This window comes from Coregonus lavaretus, assembly GCF_964263955.1.
Source record: "Coregonus lavaretus genome assembly, chromosome: 31".
NCBI lineage: Eukaryota > Metazoa > Chordata > Actinopteri > Salmoniformes > Salmonidae > Coregonus > Coregonus lavaretus.
In genome coordinates this window covers 39,545,457-39,571,238 of record NC_140018.1, presented here as the reverse complement: position 1 = coordinate 39,571,238, position 25,782 = coordinate 39,545,457, and the positions used below count along the sequence as shown (strand labels likewise).

The following is a 25,782-nucleotide window of genomic DNA, read 5'->3' as shown; positions in this document are numbered from 1 at the left end:
CTCCATCTTGCCGAGGTTCAGCTTGATGGTGGTGATCCGTCATCCACACTGATATGTCTGCCAGACATGCAGAGATGCGATTCGCCACCTGGTTATCAGAAGGGGGAAAGGAGAAGATGAATTGTGTGTCGTCTGCGTAGCAATGATAGGAGAGACCATGTGAGGATATGACAGAGCCAAGTGACTTGGTGTATAGAGAGAATAGGAGAGGGCCTAGAACTGAGCCCTGAGGCACACCAATGGTGAGAGCACGTGGTGCGGAGACAGATTCTCGCCACGCCACCTGGTAGGAGCGACCTGTGAGGTAGGACTCAATCCAAGAGTGAGCCGCGCCGGAGATGGTGGAGAGGAGGATCTGATGGTTCACAGTATCAAAGGCAGCAGATAGGTCTAGAAGGATGAGAGCAGAGGAGAGAGAGTTAGCTTTAGCAGTGCGGAGAGCCTCAGTGACACAGAGAAGATCAGGCTCAGTTGAATGACCAATGACTGGTTTGGATCAAGAAGGTAATTCTGAGAGAGATAACAAGAGAGTTGGCTAAAGACAGCACGCTCAAGAGTTTTGGAGAGAAAAGAAAGAAGGGATACTGGTCTGTAGTTGTTGACATCGGAGAGATCGAGTGTAGGTTTTTTGAGAAGGGGTGCAATTCTCGCTCTCTTGAAGACAGAAGGGACATAGCCAGTGGACAAGGATGAGTTGATGAGTGAGGTAAGGGAGAAGGTCTCCGGAAATGGTCTGGAGAAGAGAGGAGGGGATAGGGTCAAGCGGGCAGGTTGTTGGGCGGCCGGCCGTCACAAGTCGCAAGATTTCATCTGGAGAGAGAGGGGAGAAAGAAGTCAAAGCGTAGGGTAGGGCAGTGTGAGCAGGACCAGCGGTGTCATTTTACTTAATAAATGAGGATCGGATGTCATCAACCTTCTTTTCAAAATGGTTGACGAAGTCATCCACAGAGAGGGAGGAGGGAGGGGGAGGAGGAGGAGGATTCAGCAGGGAGGAGAAGGTGGCAAAGAGCTTCCTAGGGTTAGAGGCAGAGGCTTGAAATGTAGAGTGGCTTTAGCAGCAGAAACAGAGGAAGAAAATGTAGAGAGGAGGGAGTGAAAATATGACAGGCCGGCAGGGAGTCTAGTTTTCCTCCATTTCCGCTCGGCTGCCCGGAGCCCTGTTCTCTGAGCTCGCAATGAGTCGTCAAGCCACGGAGCAGGAGTGGAGGACCGAGCCGGCCGGGAGGATAGGGGACATAGAGAGTCAAAAGATGCAGAAAGGGAGGAGAGGAGGGTTGAGGAGGCAGAATCAGGAGATTGGAGGGAGAAGGATTGAGCAGAGGGAAGAGATGATAGGATGGAAGAGGAGAGAGTACCGGGAGAGAGAGAGCGAAGGTCGCGACGGCGCATTACCATCTGAGTAGGGGCAGAGTGAGTAGTGTTGGAGGAGAGCGAGAGAGAAAAGGATACAAAGTAGTGGTAGGAGACTTGGAGGGGAGTTGCAGTGAGATTAGTAGAAGAAAAGCATCTAGTAAAGATGAGGTCAAGCGTATTGCCTGCCTTGTGAGTAGGGGGAAACGGTGAGAGGGTGAGGTCAAAAGAGGAGAGGAGTGGAAAGAAGGAGGCAGAGAGAAATGAGTCAAAGTTAGACATAGGGAGGTTAAAGTCACCCAGAACTGTGAGGGGTGAGCCATCCTCAGGAAAGGAACTTATCAAGGCGTCAAGCTCATTGATGAACTCTCCAAGGGAACCTGGAGGGCGATAAATGATAAGGATATTAAGCTTAAATGGGCTAGTGACTGTGACAGCATGGAATTCAAATGAGGAGATAGACAGATGGGTCAGGGGAGAAAGAGAGAATGTCCACTTGGGAGAGATGAGGATTCCTGTGCCACCGCCCCGCTGACCAGATGCTCTCGGGGTATGCGAGAACACATGGTCAGACGAGGAGAGAGCAGTAGGAGTAGCAGTGTTTTCTGTGGTAATCCATGTTTCCGTCAGCGGCAAGAAGTCGAGGGACTGGAGGGTAGCATAGGCTGAGATGAACTCTGCCTTGTTGGCCGCAGAATGGCAGTTCCAGAGGCTGCCGGAGACCTGGAACTCCACGTGGGTCGTGCGTGCAGGGACCACCAGGTTAGAGAGGCAGCAGCCATGCGGTGTGAGGCGTTTGTATGGCCTGTGCGGAGAGGAGAGAACAGGGATAGACAGACACATAGTTGACAGGCTACAGAAAAGGCTACACTAATGCAAAGGAGATCGGAATGAAATTAACTAAACATATGGGGAAACGAGGCCTCCCTCACTAACCTTTCACTGAAACACTCAAATACAACTCTTCCAACTTCCACTTTAGAAATTATAATTGCTGTAATCTAGTAGTTCAATGTTTCCAGTAATAGACTAACTTAGTTTATTCAGCTAGCTAACTTGGTACAGTATTCTTCTGTGAAAACCGCACAGGGCACCGTATCCTATGACGCCATAGCTAACTAGCATGCTAGCATACAATAACACAGAGTTTAGCACCAATACTTGGTTACAACAAACTACCAATGGATCATTCATGTCCGTGTCTAGTTCCTTTCATAACGCAGAAGTAATTAAACGTTGGCTAGCTAGCACAAAGTCAGTCATGCTAGCTACACAAATGGACTACACATCTCGAATGTTCAGAAATTGAAGCTTACGTTGCAAAATTCTCATTGACTAAAATGATACAGTACTGCTAGCTGGTAATGTTGGCTAGCAGTGGCTGCGGTGTTGACTGTTTGAAAATGTAGCTGGCTAGCTAACCTCGATAGTTTCTTTATACTACACCTGTAGCTAATTAACTTTACACTAATCAAATCGTTCCGTTGAAATGTATTTAGTTGCTACAGTACTGCTAGCTGGTATAGTTGGCCAGCTAGCAGTGGCTGCGGTGTTGCTACCCGCTAGCTAGCTAGCTTTAATGGTCCAGGTAGTGGGTTAGCTAGCTAGCCTCGTGATTTACCGGGCTCAGTCGAATACACTACAATACTTACCTACAATAACTACCTACAATAACTACCTGGATAAACTACCTACAATACCTAACTACAATACCTACCTACAATCTAAATGCATGGTTTAAGCTTTACTCGACACATATAAAGAAGAAGCCAAGCTTACCTCCCCGCTTAGATGAACACAACCTCACCCCATCGCTCCTCATCTGGCCCTTCATTGGACACTGTGTTAACAAACCTCCAAACGAGCTTCAACGCCATACAACACTCCTTCCGTAGCCTCCAACTGCTCTTAAACACTAGTAAAACTAAATGCATGCTCTTCAACCGACAGAGAGAAATGTTAAATGAGGTGGATACTGCAATAACATGTTGTGGGACTGAGTGAGAAGGGCTGTGTGTGTGTGTGAGAGAGAGAGACTTAATGTCTCACAAGATAGGGTTATCTGTGTTTCCTGCAGTTGCAATAACTGTCCATTAGTGCCACAGCTGAGCTTTGGAGTGTGAGAGGTGCATGCTCCTAACATTTGCTCTTGTTTTTAATACTTAAAGGGACTGCAGCACTAATTTCTCAATGTCAGAAACATATACACTACTAGTCAAAAGTTTGGACACACCTACTCATTCAAGGGTTTATCTTTTTTTTTTTTTGTCATTTAGCAGACACTCTTATCCAGAGCAACTTACAGTTAGTGAATGCATACATGTTTTTCTTTTTTTCATACTGGCCCCCCGTGGGAAACGAACCCACATCCCTGCCGGCCAAACCCTCCCCTACCTTGGACGACGCTGGACCAATTGTGCGCCGCCCATGGGTCTCCCGGTCGCGGCCGGCTGCGACAGAGCCTGGACTCGAACCAGGATCTCTAGTGGCACAGCTAGCACTGCGATGCAGTGCCTTAGACCACTGCACCATTAATCTTTATTTTTAGTTACTTTTTTTACATTGTATAATGATAGTGAAGACATCAAAACTATGAAATAACACATATGGATTCAAAAAGGTGTTAAACAAATCAAAATACATTTTATATTTGAGATTCTTGAAATAGCCACACTTTGCCTTGATGACAGCTTTGCACACTCTTGGCATTCTTTCAATAACCTTCATGAGATAGTCACCTGCAATGCATTTCAATTAACAGGTGTGCCTTCTTAAAAGTTAATTTGTGAAATGTCTTTCCTTCTTAATGCGTTTGAGCCAATCAGTTGTGTTGTGACAAGATGGGGGGGGGGGGGATAGCCCTATTTGGTAAAATACCAAGTCCATATTATGGCAAGAACAGCTCAAATAAGCAAAGAGAAATGACAGTCCATCATTACTTTAAGACGTGAAGGTCAGTCAATACGGAACATTTCAATAACTTTTAATGTCTCTTCAAGTGCAGTCGCAAAAACCATCAAGTGCTTTGATGAAACTGGCTCTCATGAAGACCGCCACAGGAATGGAAGACCCAGAGTTACCTCTGCTGCAGAGGATAAGGTCATTAGAGTTACTAGCCTCAGAAATTGCAGCCCAAAATCACAGAGTTCAAGTAACAGACACATCTCAACATCGACTGTGTGAATCAGGCCTTCATGGTCGAATTGCTGCAAAGAAACCACTACTAAAGGACACCAATAATAAGAAGAGACTTGCTTGGGCCAAGAAACACAAGCAATTGACATTAGTCTTTTGGTCTGGAGTCCTTTGGTCTGGAGTCCAAATTGGAGATTTTTGCTTCCGACCGCCGTGTCTTTGTGAGATATGGTGTGGGTGAACGGATGATCTCCGCATGTGTAGTTCCCACCGTCCCATAAGGTGAATGCACCAATTTGTAAGTCGCTCTGGAGAAGAGCGTCTGCTAAATGACGAAAATGTAAAATGTAAATGTAAAGCATGGAGGAGGTGTTATGGTGTGTGGGTGCTTTGCTGGTGACACTCTCTGTGATTTATTTAGAATTCAAGGCACACTTAACCAGCATGGCTACCACAGCATTCTGCAGCGATACACCATCCCATCTGGTTTGGGCTTAGTGGGACTATCATTTGTTTTTCAACAGGACAATGACCCAACACACCTCCAGGCTGTGGAAGGGCTATTTTACCATGAAGGAGAGTGATGTACACGCTTGTCTCTCAGCATCCCCTCTTAATGCAGCGGGTGTAGTATGAACCATTACCATGCTATACTCATTCTTCCAATGACCAACGGCCCTACATCTAAAACAGGGATCTGTCACTCTACGCTTTGATGTTTTTTCGCTACTTTTCCCTCCCTGTTTCTTTGTCCTACCTTGGCCATTAAAACCACTGTTAGTGACTTTCACTGTGGCTGTATTAACCCCTCGCACGACTGCAAAGTGAGTGGAGTTAGATTCCACTCTCAAAGCATCCTCCTCTATTTCATCCACTACCCCCGCAATTGCCGTTTTGATAACAGGTTTCACACCTGCCATCAAAGCAGACGTACAAATTCTATCAATGTACTCACGTACCCAGTCGCCTTGCAGCTGAGTACATCTCCTAATTTTGGGTTTATCAGTTTGTCTTTTTTGTTGATATAATGCAGACATCAAAACGCTGGTGTAATGCGTTTTGGATTATTCTTTTATGTCATTGTGCCAAGTCACAATTGCATCTCTGAATTCTCTATTAGATTGGAATTTTCCGTCAGCAGGGAAATGCTGACCAATTTTATCCAGTTTGCAAAAATGTTCCCATATTCGAGCGAATTGGTAGAATGCTCGTGCGCCTCTTTCAGCGCCTCTATGGCTTTATTAAACTTTTCAATAGTTATTATTCCGAAGCCTCTCCCGACGGTGTCCAGGGTGTTTAGATCTCTTCACCCACGGCTCTAATACTCGCCAATTTAAACTATTTTTTAAAGGTAGTGATATCCACTTCCCGGAGAGTAGTTACGGTATCGGTACCCACTAATCTGGTCACTGGACCTGATAACTTGTATTGGACCCAATACTGAAGCTTCTGCCAATTTACTACTGGAGAATACGGGTGACCTAACGTATTATTCCAGTGTTACGCCTCAAATATCACTGTTATTGACAACACACATTACCAAAATTATTCATAGTCGTCTTCCTATTTCCACATGATCTGTCTCGGTTCCCCGCCCAATAGGGCATAAACCAACGTCTCTCCTTATTGCTACTACTAATACACACAAATTGTTCAAACAACGTTTGAATATCTTTTTTATTTTCTAACCATGGATGAGGCTCTCCTCCAGAACGTATAGGCAACCTTTTATCACTATCCACATACTGCCTCACTGCCACTGCAGCTGGGACTTTCGTCCCCCTTACAGATCTCGCAGGGGAATACCCCCACTAGGGACCTTTCCTATACGGAACCTACCCTACACTATAATGTAACTCATGGATCTCGGGACCTATTCTTATGGAACCTACCCTACACCATAATTTACAACTGGACGTTACACAATGGGCCTACTGAATAAACTCAAGCTTTCTAGGTCCGTATCCTATAATCTCCCAAGATGTCAGAATGAGTGGTAACAAGTGTAGGAACTGTGCCTACCTTGATTTTGGTGCCGGCTCCTGCTTCACTGATTCTGACTCTGTAGTTTGACTGTAAATTGTGGTGAACCCTGCTCGCAGCGCCATCTGTTAGGTTCTAAATAACAAGGTAAAAACCGATGGACGACTAGTAAAGCTCAAACCAAGTTTATTCGCCCACTGGGTCACACAGCTGCATAAGACAAAAGACATGTTCCCACCAACACAGATATATATACTCCAATTTAGGTGACCTCCTCCTTTCCTCTAAACATTACATCTTCATTGCTATGCAGGATGTTAAGTGATGCAGGCAATAAACTGTTCCTTCTCCCTTAATGTGACGTGACCTGACCTTGACCCCATTCCTCACTAATCCACAGCTCTCCACCCTTATCAGTGACTGCAACCTTTCCTTTACTCAGTACATTCCAAGCTTAATTGCCTCCACCATATACATTCCTCCTACAGATGACCATTAACTTCTGGTGTATGAACCAGACTATGTCACTCCTCATGTCTATAGGATACTGATGATTAACAATATTTCAAGTTTAGAAGTCAGAACCCATCAATATTGATATACAGTGGGGAGAACAAGTATTTGATACACTGCCAATTTTGCAGGTTTTCCTACTTACAAAGCATGTAGAGGTCTGTAATTTTTATCATAGGTACACTTCAACTGTGAGAGACGGAATCTAAAACAAAAATCCAGAAAATCACATTGTATGATTTTTAAGTAATCAGAAAAGCAGAACTTAATATTTGGTACAGAAACCTTTGTTTGCAATTACCGAGATCATACGTTTCCTGTAGGTCTTGACCAGGTTTGCACACACTGCAGCAGGGATTTTGGCCCACTCCTCCATACAGACCTTCTCCAGATCCTTCAGGTTTCAGAGCTGTCGCTGGGCAATACGGACTTTCAGCTCCCTCCAAAGATTTTCTATTGGGTTCAGGTCTGGAGACTGGCTAGGCCACTCCAGGACCTTGAGATGCTTCTTACGGAGCCACTCCTTAGTTGCCCTGGCTGTGTGTTTCGGGTCGTTGTCATGCTGGAAGACCCAGCCACGACCCATCTTCAATGCTCTTACTGAGGGAAGGAGGTTGTTGGTCAAGATCTCGCGATACATGGCCCCATCCATCCTCCCCTCAATACGGTGCAGTCGTCCTGTCCCCTTTGCAGAAAAGCATCCCCAAAGAATGATGTTTCCACCTCAATGCTTCACGGTTGGGATGGTGTTCTTGGGGTTGTAATCATCCTTCTTCTTCCTCCAAACACGGCGAGTGGAGTTTAGACCAAAAAGCTATATTTGTCTCATCAGACCACATGACCTTCACCCATTCCTCCTCTGGATCATCCAGATGGTCATTGGCAAACTTCAGACGGGCCTGGACATGCGCTGGCTTGAGCAGGGGGACCTTGCGTGCACAGCAGGATTTTAATCCATGACGGCGTAGTGTGTTACTAATGGTTTTCTTTGAGACTGTGGTCCCAGCTCTCTTCAGGTCATTGACCAGGTCCTGCCATGTAGTTCTGGGCTGATCCCTCACCTTCCTCATGATCATTGATGCCCCACGAGGTGAGATCTTGCATGGAGCCCAAGACCGAGGGTGATTGACCGTCATCTTGAACTTCTTCCATTTTCTAATAATTGCGCCAACAGTTGTTGCCTTCTCACCAAGCTGCTTGCCTATTGTCCTGTAGCCCATCCCAGCCTTGTGCAGGTCTACAATTTTATCCCTGATGTCCTTACACAGCTCTCTGGTCTTGGCCATTGTGGAGAGGTTGGAGTCTGTTTGATTGAGTGTGTGGAATAACTAACAGGTCTGTGAGAGCCGGAACTCTTACTGGTTGGTAGGTGATCAAATACTTATGTCATGCAATAAAATGCAAATGAATTACTTAAAAATCATACAATGTGATTTTCTGGATTTTTAGATTCCGTCTCTCACAGTTGAAGTGTACCTATGATAAAAATTACAGACCTCTACATGCTTTGTAAGTAGGAAAACCTGCAAAATCGGCAGTGTATGAAATACTTGTTCTCCCCACTGTAGTTGATATGGCTATAAGATTGCATAGAACTGCACCATTTGGTCTATCCTTATTAGTAATATAGGAAAGAGTAGAAATTTGAATTACTTTTCCAAGGTTAGCACCATAGGATCTGAGGCCGCAGCCAACGTCAATATGAGGAACCAACGATGTAATGTTATAAACTGACTTAAATGGGCTTTAGTTGTTATCTTGCACCAGCCCACGCCCCTACGTGATTTGAAAACCGAGGGGGTATTCAAGTTGATGGAATTCACATTTGAACTAAACGCACTGGGTGAGCAGACCACAGTGGGCTTCTCTTTTGAACTAACAATAGCAGATCTAAGAGTAGCATTACTTTTTCATTATAAGCTCATTTACTTGTCTGGCTGCCAGCCAAATAGCATTGAACTTCTGTTGTCATCTGATGAATATTAAGCTATTTTCTGCCGAATGTGTTGCACTAATGTATTTTCTGTGGAGGAAAACTATAGTTGCACGTCCCTGATCACTCTATTGAAGAAAAAAAAAAAACACTTGACTCAATATCAAATGCGACCCCTGTCAATACACAGCTGGACTCACCTGCTCCTGCTTTCTCCCATTGTGCTATTTACAAGCAAACACGTGCCTGGCTTCATAATGTAAAATAATGCACGCGTTCTGCTTTCTCTCCTAACATATTGCCCAAGTTGACTTAAAAAGTAGCTACAAATATTACAATTTATTGAAAAATGTCAAGTAAATAGTTTCAACGGTATTGAAAAACCATCCCGTGGCTATTTCCAAATAGCCTAGTATACGGTATATCGCCCAAGCCTCTGTGCTTAACTCCTTGAATCGAATAACAGTAAAACAAAATCGCTTTGGGTTCGTCATTCGGGTCTGTTTTCCTTTCGTTATAAGCTAGTTTGTTTTGAAATGCAGGTCTAGGCTATTGTAGCTACTAATTTAGCTTTCCACAAACTGGCAAATCTAAGTTTGAGCTATATTCATTGTGAACGTGGACGTGGACGCATGAAATCATTTCCTAGCCAAAACAGTTCTTACCCGTTTTCTTTGCTAATACTGCACATGTATGTATTAATTAATTGCTATACTAATAACAGTTATGAGCTTAGGACAGTTTGGCAAATACAGGTGGTATGAGCCGTTTTCTCTCCAAATACTAGCATGAGCACATTTTCCCTGACTCAGCTAAATGTGTTGGTCATTCAGGTATGAGCTCATCTATTTTAATGGCAAATGCAGAGCTTTCTCTCAAGTGTAGAGATGACCCCAGGTCTGTCCTGAACCGTGTCTCATCTGTGCTGAGGTTGAAGGTTTGACTCCTGGCTTTGGACAGAGTGAGTAGATTAACATTAGCAATCCTGCAGTGTGTAAATGTTTTTTGTTCGTTTTTTTGCTTTTAGATTACTAATTCTATTGTATTGTTGTGTATGTGTGTTTTACCACAATGGTTGGACAAAAAGGACTGTTGCAATAAAGATGAAAAATGGTAACCCACGGACAGTTTTATTCATTTAAGACTATTCTGTAGTTTCCTCCAGATCCTCCTTTAGCTCCCCATCCCTCCCTCTTGTATGGAGACGAAAGAGTGCCTTCCCTGCCAGTGGCTGGGCATCCTCCTTACCTTGGTCCTATGCAAGCCTTTTCTACCAGCCCACTTAACCAGTCTCTTTGTAATAGCGTAGCCAATGATTCACGTACATAGTGGTTTTCAAATAGTATTTCTTTTATTTTAGGTACCTTTGAACAGTCTCTGAAATGTCATTTTGTTGTACATAGACGTTTTTCTATATAAAACAAATGTCACATGTATTTGTTGTATACATCCGGAGAAAAAAATGCTTTCTCGTAGATTTATATTTTTCTACTCTTCTCAGTTGGGATTATAACAGTGGTGAACTCAAATCTGCAATTTATGTGACTGACATCTTCAAAATAAACAGATTTGATAGAAATGGCTTGGGATTCTTTCTTTTTCATTTCCTGCATTTACTAAAGTCTACAAGGAGAAGGACAAGGAGTAGCTTGATCCACCATCCTGACCGCTGCGCTCATCATATCGTGTAGTGAAACCGAATGAACTCGTGAGATCAGGATGGTCAACCGAGGCTAGACAAGGACCACTACATGAGCACTTGTCACTCATTTAAAAATTGCAGTTAAGTCAGTATAGGTTGGTAAACATATCCAACTACACTGCTCAAAAAAATAAAGGGAACACTAAAATAACACATCCTAGATCTGAATGAATGAAATAATCTTATTAAATACTTTTTTCTTTACATAGTTGAATGTGCTGACAACAAAATCACACAAAAATGATCAATGGAAATCAAATTTATCAACCCATGGAGGTCTGGATTTGGAGTCACCCTCAAAATTAAAGTGGAAAACCACACTACAGGCTGATCCAAATTTGATGTAATGTCCTTAAAACAAGTCAAAATGAGGCTCAGTAGTGTGTGTGGCCTCCACGTGCTTGTATGACCTCCCTACAACGCCTGGGCATGCTCCTGATGAGGTGGCGGATGGTCTCCTGAGGGATCTCCTCCTATACCTGGACTAAAGCATCCGCCAACTCCTGGACAGTCTGTGGTGCAACGTGCCGTTGGTGGATGGAGAGAGACATGATGTCCCAGATGTGCTCAATTGGATTCAGGTCTGGGGAACGGGCGGGCCAGTCCATAGCATCAATGCCTTCCTCTTGCAGGAACTGCTGACACACTCCAGCCACATGAGGTCTAGCATTGTCTTGCATTAGGAGTAACCCAGGGCCAACCGCACCAGCATATGGTCTCACAAGGAGTCTGAGGATCTCATCTCGGTACCTAATGGCAGTCAGGCTATCTCTGTCGAGCACATGGAGGGCTGTGCGGCCCCCCAAAGAAATGCCACCCAACACCATGACTGACGCACCGCCAAACCGGTCATGCTGGAGGATGTTGCCGGCAGCAGAACGTTCTCCACGGCGTCTCCAGACTCTGTCACGTGCTCAGTGTGAACCTGCTTTCATCTGTGAAGAGCACAGGGCGCAAGTGGCAAATTTGCCAATCTTGGTGTTCTCTGGCAAATGCCAAACGTCCTGCACGGTGTTGGGCTGTAAGCACAACCCCCACCTGTGGACGTCGGGCCCTCATACCACCCTCATGGAGTCTGTTTCTGACCGTTTGAGCAGACACATGCACATTTGTGGCCTGCTGGAGGTCATTTTGCAGGGCTCTGGCAGTGCTGCTCCTGCTCCTCCTTGCACAAAGGCGGAGGTAGCAGTCCTGCTGCTGGGTTGTTTCCCTCCTACAGCCTCCTCCACGTCTCCTGATGTACTGGCCTGTCTCCTGGTAGCGCCTCCATGCTCTGGACACTACGCTGACAGACACAGCAAACCTTCTTGCCACAGCTCGCATTGATGTGCCATCCTGGATGAGCTGCACTACCTGAGCCACTTGTGTGGGTTGTAGACTCCGTCTCATGCTACCACTAGAGTGAAAGCACCTCCAGCATTCAAAAGTGACCAAAACATCAGCCAGGAAGCATAGGAACTGAGAAGTGGTCTGTGGTCACCACCTGCAAAACCAGTCCTTTATTGGGGGTGTCTTGCTAATTGCCTATAATTTCCACCTGTTGTCTATTCCATTTGCACAACAGCATGTGAAATGCATTGTCAATCAGTGTTGCTTCCTAAGTGGACAGTTTGATTTCACAGAAGTGTGATTGACTTGGAGTTACATTGTGTTGTTTAAGTGTTCCCTTTATTTTTTTTGAGCAGTGTATATACTAATGTTAGCAACACATTCAAACGGACGGGTTCATAATCATTTTGGATCTCACAAGGAAGAGATTTAGTGCTTTCTGATCGATTGGCTAAACTCCATTGCTTGTGTGATAGTTTGATTAAAATATCCCCTTAATGGTTTGCCAGATGTCTGAAAAATCAGCATGTGGGGTATTAAAGCTAGCAAAAATGTATTTCAACTTCCATAATATTCTCTTTAATGTATGGGTGGATGGCTCCCAGATGGGACTGCTAGGAGTAACAATGACGCTAAAACAATGTACATTATTCATAGCTTTATTTCTCAAAGAGTGAACATTAGAACAGAGAAACCAATGGTAATACTAAGTGTGGTCCTTTAACAGGCAAACTGTACTAGTGGGTCAGGGTACTGCAATCATGAGATTTAGTACTGTCATCAGCTGTGACAGCACTAAGGTAACTGCAACATAAGTGCCACTAAGGAAAGAAAGCATGTTGTGGGAATGATAAATCACTAGACAAAACAATGCCTTTGTATTGACCAGCTTAACCTTGATTTGCGGTGCAGCAATGGATAATGCGTTCAGTTTGAATGAGCTTTGAAGAGCAAATCCATTGACGTGAATCTTCAAATGCAAAAGGTAAATGAAAGGTGAAGGGGTCACCATAATAAGACTGGGGTCACCGCTCTGTCTGTTGTCTGGAAGACTGTTGCTAGCAGACAAACTCTCTCCAGTCAAAACAAAGTATTTGGCGAGCCATGATAGACGGACAAACATTTCCCTCTTGAAAAAGTAATCCACTTCAATCAAATGTCAGTTCACTGACCTGCTTAGCCTCAATAGTTAGACAAATCACATTACATAGCAACTCTTAAGGCAGAGCCCAGAGTACAGTACAGCAAAGCATACTGCCCAAAAGAAGATAACACGAAAGCTCATACAAAGTTCAATTACTTTTTTTTTTTAACTGCATTTTCTTTCTTTTTTACAACAACAGCTGAGGCATTTAACTCAAAGATGATATTGGATGTAAGGCAATGATATTCAGTGGAAAGAATCAAAAGGAAAACAGCTATACTAACAGGCGAGAGCAGATGGGATGGAGACGGCTCAGCTGCAGTAGTACTGGCCCGCATTGGCCCGTCGTCTCTTGCGGCTCTGCTGCTGTTCGAAGAACTGACGGATGTCCTCAGGAGTCACCACCTGGAAGAGGAGGGGACGAGGCACAAACTTTTTATGCCTCATTTATTGGGTGTATTTTTTTCTGGAAAGTGTGTAGCGAGCGACTTTGGATACAACCAATCAAGGTCACATTAGGAGTACAATTTTGACAGAATATGAGCTTTTAAGAATGAGATTTTCATTGGACATTTACTTTAAATAAAAGTTTGAGCACATGGTCACACACCAAGGACAGGACAGCCAGGAGGTGGCATTTCAGATCCAGAGAACACAATGTGAATATAGGTCAAAACAATCCTCTCATTAATACTATCATTATAGTCTGAGGACAATAAAATGACGATGCGGATATGCTTAAAGGACAATTCCACCACTTTTCAACCTCATATTCATTATCTCCAGCACCATACCAGTGTCTACATACAGTTGAAGTCGGAACTTACAGTGGGGAAAACAAGTATTTGATACACTGCCGATTTTGCAGGTTTTCCTACTTACAAAGCATGTAGAGGTCTGTAATTTTTATCATAGGTACACTTCAACTGTGAGAGACGGAATCTAAAACAAAAATCCAGAAAATCACATTGTATGATTTTTAAGTAATTAATTTGCATTTTATTGCATGACATAAGTATTTGATACATCAGAAAAGCAGAACTTAATATTTGGTACAGAAACCTTTGTTTACAATTACAGAGATCATACGTTTCATGTAGATCTTGACCAGGTTTGCACACACTGCAGCAGGGATTTTGGCCCACTCCTCCATACAGACCTTCTCCAGATCCTTCAGGTTTCGGGGCAGTCACTGGGCAATACGGACTTTCAGCTCCCTCCAAAGATTTTCTATTGGGTTCAGGTCTGGAGACTGGCTAGGCCACTCCAGGACCTTGAGATGCTTCTTACGGAGCCACTCCTTAGTTGCCCTGGCTGTGTGTTTCGGGTCGTTGTCACGCTGGAAGACCCAGCCACATCCCATCTTCAATGCTCTTACTGAGGGAAGGAGGTTGTTGGCCAAGATCTCGCGATACATGGCCCCATCCATCCTCCCCTCAATACGGTGCAGTCGTCCTGTCCCCTTTGCAGAAAAGCATCCCCAAAGAATGATGTTTCCACCTCAATGCTTCACGGTTGGGATGGTGTTCTTGGGGTTGTACTCATCCTTCTTCCTCCAAACACGGCGAGTGGAGTTTAGACCAAAAAGCTCTATTTTTGTCTCATCAGACCACATGACCTTCTCCCATTCCTTCTCTGGATCATCCAGATGGTCATTGGCAAACTTCAGACGGGCCTGGACATGCGCTGGCTTGAGCAGGGGGACCTTGCGTGCGCTGCAGGATTTTAATCCATGACGGCGTAGTGTGTTACTAATGGTTTTCTTTGAGACTGTGGTCCCAGCTCTCTTCAGGTCATTGACCAGGTCCTGCCGTGTAGTTCTGGGCTGATCCCTCACCTTCCTCATGATCATTGATGCCCCACGAGGTGAGATCTTGCATGGAGCCCCAGACCGAGGGTGATTGACCGTCATCTTGAACTTCTTCCATTTTCTAATAATTGCGCCAACAGTTGTTGCCTTCTCACCAAGCTGCTTGCCTATTGTCCTGTAGCCCATCCCAGCCTTGTGCAGGTCTACAATTTTATCCCTGATGTCCTTACACAGCTCTCTGGTCTTGGCCATTGTGGAGAGGTTGGAGTCTGTTTGATTGAGTGTGTGGACAGGTGTCTTTTATACAGGTAACGAGTTCAAACAGGTGCAGTTAATACAGGTAATGAGTGGAGAACAGGAGGGCTTCTTAAAGAAAAACGAACAGGTCTGTGAGAGCCGGAATTCTTACTGGTTGGTAGGTGATCAAATACTTATGTCATGCAATAAAATGCAAATTAATTACTTAAAAATCATTCAATGTGATTTTCTGGATTTTTGTTTTAGATTCCGTCTCTCACAGTTGAAGTGTACCTATGATAAAAATTACAGACCTCTACATGCTTTGTAAGTAGGAAAACCTGCAAAATCGGCAGTGTATCAAATACTTGTTCTCCCCACTGTAGGTTGGAGTCATTAAAACTTGTTTTTCAACCACTCCACAAATTTCTTGTTAACAAACTATAGTTTTGGCAAGTCGGTTAGGACATCTACTTTGTGCCTGACACAAGTAATTTTTCCAACAGCTTGGAAAATTCCAGAAAATGATGTCATGGCTTTAGAAGCTTCTGATAGGCTAATTGACATCATTTGAGTCAATTGGAGGTGTACCTGTGGATGTATTTCGAGGCCTACCTTCAATATCAGTGCCTCTTTGCTTGACATCATGGGAAAATCAAAAGAAATCAGCCAAGACCTCCGAAAAATAATTGTAGACCTCCACAAGTCTGGTTCATTCTTGGGAGCAATTTCCAAACGCCTGAAGGTACCACATTCATCTGTACAAACAATAGTACGCAAGTATAAACACCATGGGACCATGCAGCAGTCATACCGCTCAGGAAGGAGACGCTTTCTGTCTCCTAGAGATGAACGTACTTTGGTGCGAAAAGTGCAAATCAATCCCAGAACAACAGCAAAGGACCTTGTGAAGATGCTGGAGGAAACAGGTACAAAAAATATCTATATCCACAGTAAAACGAGTCCTATATCGACATAACCTGAAAGGCTGCTCAGCAATGAAGAAGCCACTGCTCCAAAACCGCCATAGAAAAGAAAAGCACGGGGGTGGCAGCATCATGCTGTGGGGGTGCTTTGCTGCAGGAGGGACTGGTGTACTTCACAAAATAGATGGCATCATGAGGAAGAAAAATGATGTGAATATATTGAAGCAACATCTCAAGACATCAGTCAGGAAGTTAAAGCTTGGTCGCAAATGGGTCTTCCAAATGGACAATGACCCCAAGCATACTTCCAAAGTTGTGGCAAAATGGCTTAAGGACAACAAAGTCAAGGTATTGGAGTGGCCATCACAAAGCCCTGACCTCAATCCTATAGAAAATGTGTGGGCAGAACTGAAAAAGCGTGTGCGAGCAAGGAGGCCTACAAACCTGACTCAGTTACACCAGCTCTGTCAGGAGGAATGGGCCAAAATTCACCCAACTTATTGTGGGAAGCGTGTGGAAGGCTACCTGAAACGTTTTACCCAAGTTAAACAATTTAAAAGGCAATGCTACCAAATACTAATTGAGTGTATGTAAACTTCTGACCCACTGGGAATGTGATGAAAGAAATAAAAGCTTAAATAAATAATTCTCTCTACCATTATTCTGACATTCCACATTCTTAAAATAAAGTGGTGATCCTAACTGACCTAAGACAGGGAATGTTTACTAGGATTAAATGTCAGGAATTGTGAAAAACTGAGTTTAAATGTATTTGGCTAAGGTGTATGTAAACTTCCCGACTTCAACTGTATGTGAAATATGAGTCTCTATGATCTGTGGTTAAAAAGATAAGAAGAAAGGTCCTGAAAATGCTTCTCTGTGACATCACAGGGTCGGATTAAAAGTAGGAAAAACTGGGATTTTTTAAACCTGCAACGAGTTTCTAGCCAGAGGGAGGTCTGTTTTCTTGCTCCCCACATCACCGCGAATATCTAGTGTTTTAAAATCACTGTTTTTAAAATGTTTTAACTTTTGATGATGTCATCGGGTAGAACATTTTAACTTTAATATTTTTCTACATAACTTAGAAATTAGCTGTTTCCACATGTAGACACTGGTATTGTGCTGGAAATCATGAAAATGAGGTTGAAAAGTGGTGGAATTGCCCTTTAATCATTCAACTGAATAGTGTGGGTGTGTGTCTGTGTCTGTGTGTGCTGGTAAATTGGCAGGTTTTACCTACCTTTCCTTCTGCAGCAAATCTCTGCAGGAAATCCTTCAGCTCAGTCTTCATGTCATTGTACCCTGAGAACCAGCAAAATAAAACAACTTTAAAAAGCAGCTGTATTTTCTGATTAAGGCACCAATGGTTGTCTCCACTTGGCTTGTTACCCAGTTAGCCTCACAAAATAAATTCAATCTGTTTTTCAATCAATACAGCTGAGGGAATGGCTCTAACTAACAACCCATCCAACACCTGCCTCCCCCTCCTTCCCTCACTCATGCTCTCCCTGTCAGCTGGTCCCAATTATCTCCCTACCCCTAACACTTTGATGGATGCAGGTCTGTACGGTGTTATAATGATGGAAGCTCCTCCACTACACATACCTACCCAGAACCTTCAGATCTGCAAACATCAAAGGGATAGAGAGATAACTGGTACTGGCTGTCTCTCTCCCGCTCTTTCTTTAACCCCCTACCACATTTCATACCATGGATTATCTCCAGCTGCTGAACCCGGCCCAGGGTGTTGAGGGCCGACATCAGGGGGTCGCGACCCTCGGTGCTCCCTGCCTGCTCCTGTTCAGTGGTCTTGCCTTTGTTCTCGTAGGCTAGGACAGTGTCCGACTCATCCAGGAGGAAGGACACACTCACGTCGGCATAGAATTTCTGCCAGAGAGAGGGAGGAAGCGGTGAGCAACAGTTTTCCCATTGTCAATGGTAATTCTACCACTTCTTATCACCACTGATAAGAAGTGGTGATGACATACCTTGCAGCTGACACAGGAACAGAGTTTGGTTCTCCAGGCTGATGGCCAGAACACAGCTCCAGACTCTGCTCTCTCTGTCCCTGTGCCCCTCAGCTCCTTGAGCCTGCACTCAGAGGGTGCTTTGGAGGGCGAGCCTCCCTCTATCTCCTGGTGCGCCCTTTTGCAACCTGGCCCCCCATTGGCATTTACCTGCGAGAAGGACAGATGTCACACAATGTCCTCTGTTTGAAAACTGGATGCATCTTTCCATCCTCAATGTGATTGCAAAAGGTGAGACATAAATGGAGAGATTGAAAGCATTAGGTTAGAAAGTGGACACATTGCTCTAACTTATCCATTTCGGTCTGATATGTGAAGTCTAAGAAGGAAGGGAATTAAGAAAGAAAGGATAAACAGTATTACACATTCAATATAGAAATATAATTTACATTAGCATTCAAAATCCTGAGTCAATACATGTGAGAATCACCTTTGGCAGCGATTACAGCTATGAGTCTTTCTGGGTAAGTGCTTTGCACACCTGGATTGTACAATATTTGCCCATTTATTATTTTCAAAATTCTTCAAGATCTGTCAAATTGGTTGTTGATCATTGCTAGACAACCATTTTCAAGTCTTGCCATAGATTTTCAAGCCGATTTAAGTCAAAACTGTAACTCGGCCACTGTCTTGGTAAGCAACTCCAGTGTAGATTTGGCCTTGTGTTTTTAGGTTATTGTCCTGCTGAAAGGTAAATTAATGTCCCAGTGTCTGGTGGAAAGCAGACAACCAGGTTTTCCTCTAGGATTTTTCCTGTACTTTTTTTCCTGTACATTCCGTTTATTTTTTATCCTGAAAAACTCAAACATGATGCAGCCACCACTATGCTTGAAAATATGGAGCGTGGTACTCAGTAATGTGTTGTATTCAATTTGCCCCAAACATAACACTTTGTTTTCAGGACAAAAAGTTAATTGCTTTGCCACATTTTTTGCATTATTCCTTTAGTACCTTGTTGCAAACAGGATGCATGTTTTGGAATATTTGTATTCTGTACAGGCTTCCTTCTTTTCTTTTTGTATTACGTTCATATAACAATTCCGGAGTACATTTTTTTATGGTTTATGTTAAGATTTTGAAATATTTTCAGTGTTATTTTCACGATATTTCACCTTGTTCGTCTGCATAATTTAAATGTAACATTCTTTTGCATGAGACAGTCCACTTGATCAAGTTATTGCTCTAGTATCCTATGGTGCCACTGGTGCCAATGACATCTATAGTGCCACCAACTGCTCTGGTGCAGCCATCTAAGGTTGCAGTGACTTTATATTCAAACAGCTTCTAAGGACATATACATAAGGTTTACATACCAAATTTTATGGACCCATGTCCATCGGTTCAGTTCTTATAGCCCTGGTGTGATATGGTGCCATCTAGTGGTGTAGCGTGGCTGACATTGAATGCAGCAACTAATCATTCTCAAATTCATTTGAGGCTAATTCATTGAGTCTATATGCCAAATCTGGAGTCAATCTAACTTATGGTTCATGTGGAGAAGATCATTGCAGATGATTTTGAGCATTAGCGTTAGATAAGCAAAGAATGAGTAAATACCAAATTCAGTGTGGTTCATTTTAGGGACGTCCAAGATCGCGATGACATGTTTCAAGTTGATAGACCACTGGAGTGGATTTACAGTGGTTTAAATGGCCACATACAATCAGATTTCCTGATTTATCAATAACTCAGCCATCTCATAACCAATCCCTTAGCTTTTCTCAAATTAAGTTAAGAGATGTACCATGCACCTACATACTGCTTCGCTGTGAACCCCCTAATAATGCATGAAGCAAGATTGAAGAAGTTGTCAATGTAATATATTTCCATCCATTTTATCTGGTCATAATATCCCTTTCTGAATGATACTATCAAAACAAGATATCCGTCTACTGGTTCATTCATGACTTTGAATGTAGTGTAAAAAATTACATGCTTTTCATTGTCCTCGTAACATTGAGTGTAGATTAAGCTTTGTATTGAGAGAGGTGGAGTGAGTACCTTCTCTTCCCCCTGGTTGTTGAGGCTTGTGGAGGCATCCTCTGTTGTGTTCTTGCCCTCCTCATGGTCTTTCTTCAGCTCCCCCTCCGCTTTGCAGGGGCTGGCTTTGGTCGCAGCAGGCACTGGATGAGAAATACAAAACAACATGAAGCCACTTAACCAATCTAATCCTATTCAACGCGAGGGGTAGCGAACTAGTGCACACTTCATCGAGAGGGGGGGTGGGTGGAGTTTCATAAGTATTGTACGTTCACATAGAAGCCTAAAATAAAGACTAAAACCACAATGAGTACATGCACACAATGATGTGATTATTGTAGATAGTCGGATTAATATAAGAGTTTGATTAAAACGTTTACATGCTTTGCAACGAGAACAATTTCCCTAATAATCCTGTTTACATGGACACATCTGAAATTAGGCTACCTCGCCAATCAAAAGAAATGTTCTACCACAGTGACCATGTTATTTTTGGGAAGCATTTTTTTGATTCTGAGTTCAGACATATAAAGTTTGTGAAAACTACTTCTAAGATGCATACATTCAGTTGTTCCGAACTCACTTCACTCGCGCTAAAAGAGGTAGACTCGCTCGGCTGTTGCTAGCACATGCGCAGATCAAATACACTGCTGGAACGCCGATTAAGGTGTTTACATGTCTTAATCATTCTAAAGATTGCTCAGAAAACCAGGTGTTTTAATCAGCGTACACTTACTTCGATTTTGAACTTACGCTGATTAAGATAAACAGAGTAAGATGTTTACATAACTATTGAATAATCTGCCTACGGCCATAATTGGTTTAATATTGAATTATTACTGTGCATGTAAACGTACTCAGTACTGTTACATGCACACAATAATACGATTGTGAATAGTCAGATTAATATAATAGTTTGATTTAAACGTTTACATGCTTTTCAAGAAGATCGATTTCCCTAATTATCCTGTTTACATGGACACCTCTGAAATCAGGCTACCTGATGGAACTCTGATAAATGCAGAAAATCGCCAATCAAAATAAACGTTCTACCATGTTCTTTTTGTGAAAAATATTTGATTCAGAGTTCAGACATATAATGTTTGTATGTGAAAACTATTTCTAAGATGCATACTTTCAGTTTTTCCGTACTCACTTCACTCACACAAAAGGAAGCTTGCACTGCTCATGCTAGCACATGCGCAGATCAAATACACAGCTGTTTACATGTCCTAATAATTTGAAAGATTGGCCACAAAACCAGGTGTTTTACTCGGCGTATGCTTACTTCGATTATGACCTTACACCGATTAAGATAAGCAGAGTAAGGTGTTTACATGACTAATGCCATACTCGGCCTACTGCCATAATCAGTTTAATATCGAATTATTAGTGTTCATGTAAACATACTCAACGTAGTCTCTCAAAATAACTCAAGAGTAGGCCTAAAGGATGTCTCTTATCCTGAAGTTTGTTTGTGTTTTCTTTCCGAATTAGCTGATAATCAGGGCATGCCAGTAAACTGAAGGTAAGGAGAGAGTACAAATAGAATTAAATATAGAATAACTGTCAATTATAGGATCTCTATGAGAGTACCTGCCAGAAGAGTAGCGTAGGTCCACAGGAAAGGAGCCTTGTTCATGCAGGACTCACACACCATCTCCTGGAGCTCCACACACTCCGGCACAGGGCAGCCCAAGTGCTAGAGGAAACAGTAATAACACTCATATAATGCTCATATAGCATGTGCTCATATGAGCAGTTATGGCATCAAGGGTCCACTGTTAAGACCAGACCGGACTTGAGTTACAGACTCGGGAAGCGTTCAAGATATAGGACTACAGATTCTGAGCAGGACGTCACAGATTATAGGATCTGTATATTATGTTGATGTGGTTCCCGGATGTTAAACCAGGGTTCTCCTTCTCCGGTTCTGTAGAGCTACTGGGTGTACAGGCTTTTATTCCAGCCTGGCACTAACGCAATTCTCAACATATCATGAGCTGTGTTCAGCAGGCACAAAACACGAGAAAGCGTTTTGTAACAGAGGAGCTCCTACCTGAACCTGTCTAATAAGAATACTCATTTTCGCTTTCCATTTTAAAACATTTTGCTACGTTGTGTCCTACTGAACACACCCATTTAATCTGGACCACGATTAGGCCATACAAAGTTAATTTACTGTTACCATATTTTTTTTTTTTTTTTGTAAGGCGAGCAAGCAAATCAAAAATCACAATAATATATATATATATATATATATATATATATATATATATATATATATATATATCATAATCGAACCCTTTGTAAAATTACTAAACAACCTTAGTACAACACCTAGCAACATTACCAATAAATGTTAAACTTTTGGTATAATGGTTTTGGAAAGACAGTCACAGGGACCAGTTTGAGTCTTGGTCAGGGTACCCCCCCCCCCTAATTAACTACATTGGTGTCAGGAGTTGGATAGCACCATTGAAAGCCTGTAACGGCTGAGTTTTAGGCACAGTTCATTTTTCAGTGGCATAGTTCTGCTATTTGTATTAATTGATGTGCTAGCTGAAATATAGTGTATATAGCAGTCTACTAAAGTAATCTGACCTATTCTTACTATAACAAACGACTTCAGCTTCTATTCAGCTTGAATTCTACATTTCACACATCTCCCACTACCATACACATATTTTTACACAGATGAAGCAAACACACATTTCCTTCAGGAAATGTACCCTTTCTAGTTTACCCATATTTATCTTACTTTAGAAGTGTTTGCTTTGCAGGCTTACTAGCATCTATTAAGTTGCGATGTCCCATAAACTGATGCCCAAATCAAATTGAAGTATCTACAAAACAAGTTATGCAGCCACATAATCCAAAAGGACTGCTACAGCTTGAATTATTGTTCGAGATTCATTCACAAATGATTATTTTGATTCATATGATTCGATTCACCGCGATTGAACTACTACAACAACGAATTGAATCATTAATTTTGTCAAGAATAATCGTTTTAAAGAATCGATTCATATAATTCAAAAGAATCCATTGTTTTTTTTTTACCAGGTCTTCTGGGTCTGGGTCTGGAAACAGTAAAATCAACTTTGTATGGCTTTAGCTGAATCCAGTGTTGGTGCTGGGCTGGAACAACAGAACCCTGTGTTAAACACTTCTCCAGGCCTATAAATAATTTGTCCTGTATTCACAAAGAGTCTCAGAGAAGGAGTGTTGATCTAGGATCAGATCTCACTGATCTTATTAATTATGATTTAAAGTGCAAAACTGATTCTAGATCAGCACTCCTTCTCTGAGACACTTTGTGAATACGTGCCCAGGGACCTGTGCATCTGGAACACATCCTTATGCTTTGATGCTCCACAAAGGCCTTACCCTGCCATGAAGCCAGTCCTCGCAGACAATGCACTGAATCATCTCATCTTCAACCTGAGAAATACACACGTTTCGGTCAATAGCTCTTCACTGGAATACTGATTTCTAAAAACCAATTCATAGACTCTATTTGAGGTGAATGGTCCACTCCTTACCAGGTCTTCTGGGTCTGGATACGGTCTGTTACAGGTGCAATACAGACCAAAAAAATTGTGACTGTATTTGTTCTCTGTGTTCAACTCATTCTTGTCCTAAAGGAAAAAAAGCATAATCAGTAATCATGGGCCATGTAGTACTGTACTCTATGCCAAGATCAGTGTCTCCCAATCCTGGTCCTGGGTACCCAAAGGGATGCATATTTTTGTTTTTGCCCTAGCACTAACACAATTCATTCCACTTATCAATTCAGGTAAATGTACCTATTAAGCCCACCTGAATCTAAGTTTAGACATTTCTAACATATACAGCCCTAATTTTTATTTAAAAAAGTAGAGATAACATGTAAGATTAATCTCTCATGTAAAATTGTATTACTTTACTTACTCTCTTTTTTTATGTGAGAATTTTTTGTAATAAAATGTGTGAAAAGTCCAGACTGGGCTTAATGGGTACCGAATGTACCCTTTAAGCACATGGGTGTTCCAAATAAGCCCACCTCTTAAATAATCAATTGTAATTCATTTCCAAATGCTGAAAACTTAAAACAGACATTTCTTATGCTTCAATTATAATCATATCCCCTAAAGTTATTAAAATCAATTGATCATTACTATTCATCATGGAAGTAGCATTTATAACAGGGGGTGTCCAATCTTAGCCGTAGAGATCAATTTGGGCTCAGGCTTTTGTTCTTGCAAACCAGTACAAACCAGATTAAACTAATCACAGACTTAAATCAAGACCTGATTAGTTGAATCAGGTGTGTTACTGCTTGGTTAGAACAAAAACCTGCCCCCGCACTGACCCTCTTGATAAGACGCCATGCACAAAGACCATAACACAAACAACTTTTAATGAATTATCTGAAAGCTAATTCACATTTGCTGTACTCCTATTTTTATTAATTAGTTCAACTTGTCTTCCTAAAGCCTGTTCGAAGACAGTTTCAAATTGCCTTCTCTACTGTTGTATTACAAAAGGTATATGTGGTGAACCAAAAAATAAGAAACACCTGGATGAATGAGGGACAACAAGATGACAATGCCCCGGCTCAAACTGAGTAGCCGTCCAATAGTCATCTTGTCCCTCATTTGTTTCAATTTTTGTTCACTACTTGTAGGTCTTCTGTCCCTGCAATCCTTCAAGCCTAATCTTATTTTTCCCTCTCTGCATCAATGACTACCTGCCCACTCCAAACGTCTCGGAGAGTACAGATTCTTTGAATTGTTCTTAATTGTTTTTAATCTTGGTAAAGGCACCATGAATAGATGCATAATATGCACAAATGTAGGGATATCAACACAATGCCAATGTGTTTCAATGTAAACAGGGCTTAATTGGAACAGCAATGATTTATGATTTAAAATAAAAAATCAGAATAGCAATATTTTACTCATAGAATATTTGGAAACCAATGGTCTGGGGTATAAATATACACTACAATATTATGCAAAGTTAATATTGAACAATATTTATTTCCATTTAGGGGGTACTTTTTCTACCACTGTAGTACTCTTGTAGCTGGCTTCATATAGAAAACATGCCTATCATGCTGTTCTTGACCCAATGTCTCGAAGTCAAACTACCAAATCATTTCAATAAATGTAAGGAAACTTACTGAGTATAGCTTGCACGCCATCTCTCCAAACTTGCTGTTTCCACAGTCACAGCGGAAATTCCTGCAAAAATTAAAGCCCCCATGCAGTCTTTTTAAATCACTGTTGTTTTTTTATATAATATATACAGTGGGGAAAAATTTTATTTAGTCAGCCACCAATTGTGCAAGTTCTCCCACTTAAAAAGATGAGAGAGGCCTGTCATTTTCATCATAGGTACACGTCAATTATGACAGACAATATGAGAGAAAAAAATCCAGAAAATCACATTGTAGGATTTTTAATGAATTTATTTGCAAATTATGGTGGAAAATAAGTATTTGGTCAATAACAAAAGTTTCTCAATACTTTGTTATATACCCTTTGTTGGCAATGACACAGGTCAAACGTTTTCTGTAAGTCTTCACAAGGTTTTCACACACTGTTGCTGGTATTTTGGCCCATTCCTCCATGCAGATCTCCTCTAGAGCAGTGATGTTTTGGGGCTGTCGCTGGGCAACACGGACTTTCAACTCCCTCCAAAGATTTTCTATGGGGTTGAGATC

General features: G+C 42.2%; 1 protein-coding gene across 1 annotated transcript in view; it reads right to left on the bottom strand.

Moving 5' to 3' along the window:
• Window positions 1–12,588: 12,588 nt before the first annotated feature.
• Window positions 12,589–25,782, bottom strand: part of LOC311106440 (putative E3 ubiquitin-protein ligase UBR7) — a 28,770-nt gene continuing 15,576 nt past the window's right edge. The window contains exons 4-12 of the mRNA XM_084148775.1: window positions 25,240–25,300; window positions 23,618–23,713; window positions 23,463–23,516; window positions 21,669–21,774; window positions 20,094–20,215; window positions 18,054–18,242; window positions 17,775–17,952; window positions 17,306–17,367; window positions 12,589–13,494 (exon numbers count right to left, since the gene is read on the bottom strand). Of these exons, the coding sequence (XP_084004901.1) occupies window positions 13,402–13,494; window positions 17,306–17,367; window positions 17,775–17,952; window positions 18,054–18,242; window positions 20,094–20,215; window positions 21,669–21,774; window positions 23,463–23,516; window positions 23,618–23,713; window positions 25,240–25,300 (961 nt within the window). The 3' untranslated portion in view covers window positions 12,589–13,401. The remainder of the gene's footprint in view (window positions 13,495–17,305; window positions 17,368–17,774; window positions 17,953–18,053; window positions 18,243–20,093; window positions 20,216–21,668; window positions 21,775–23,462; window positions 23,517–23,617; window positions 23,714–25,239; window positions 25,301–25,782) is intronic.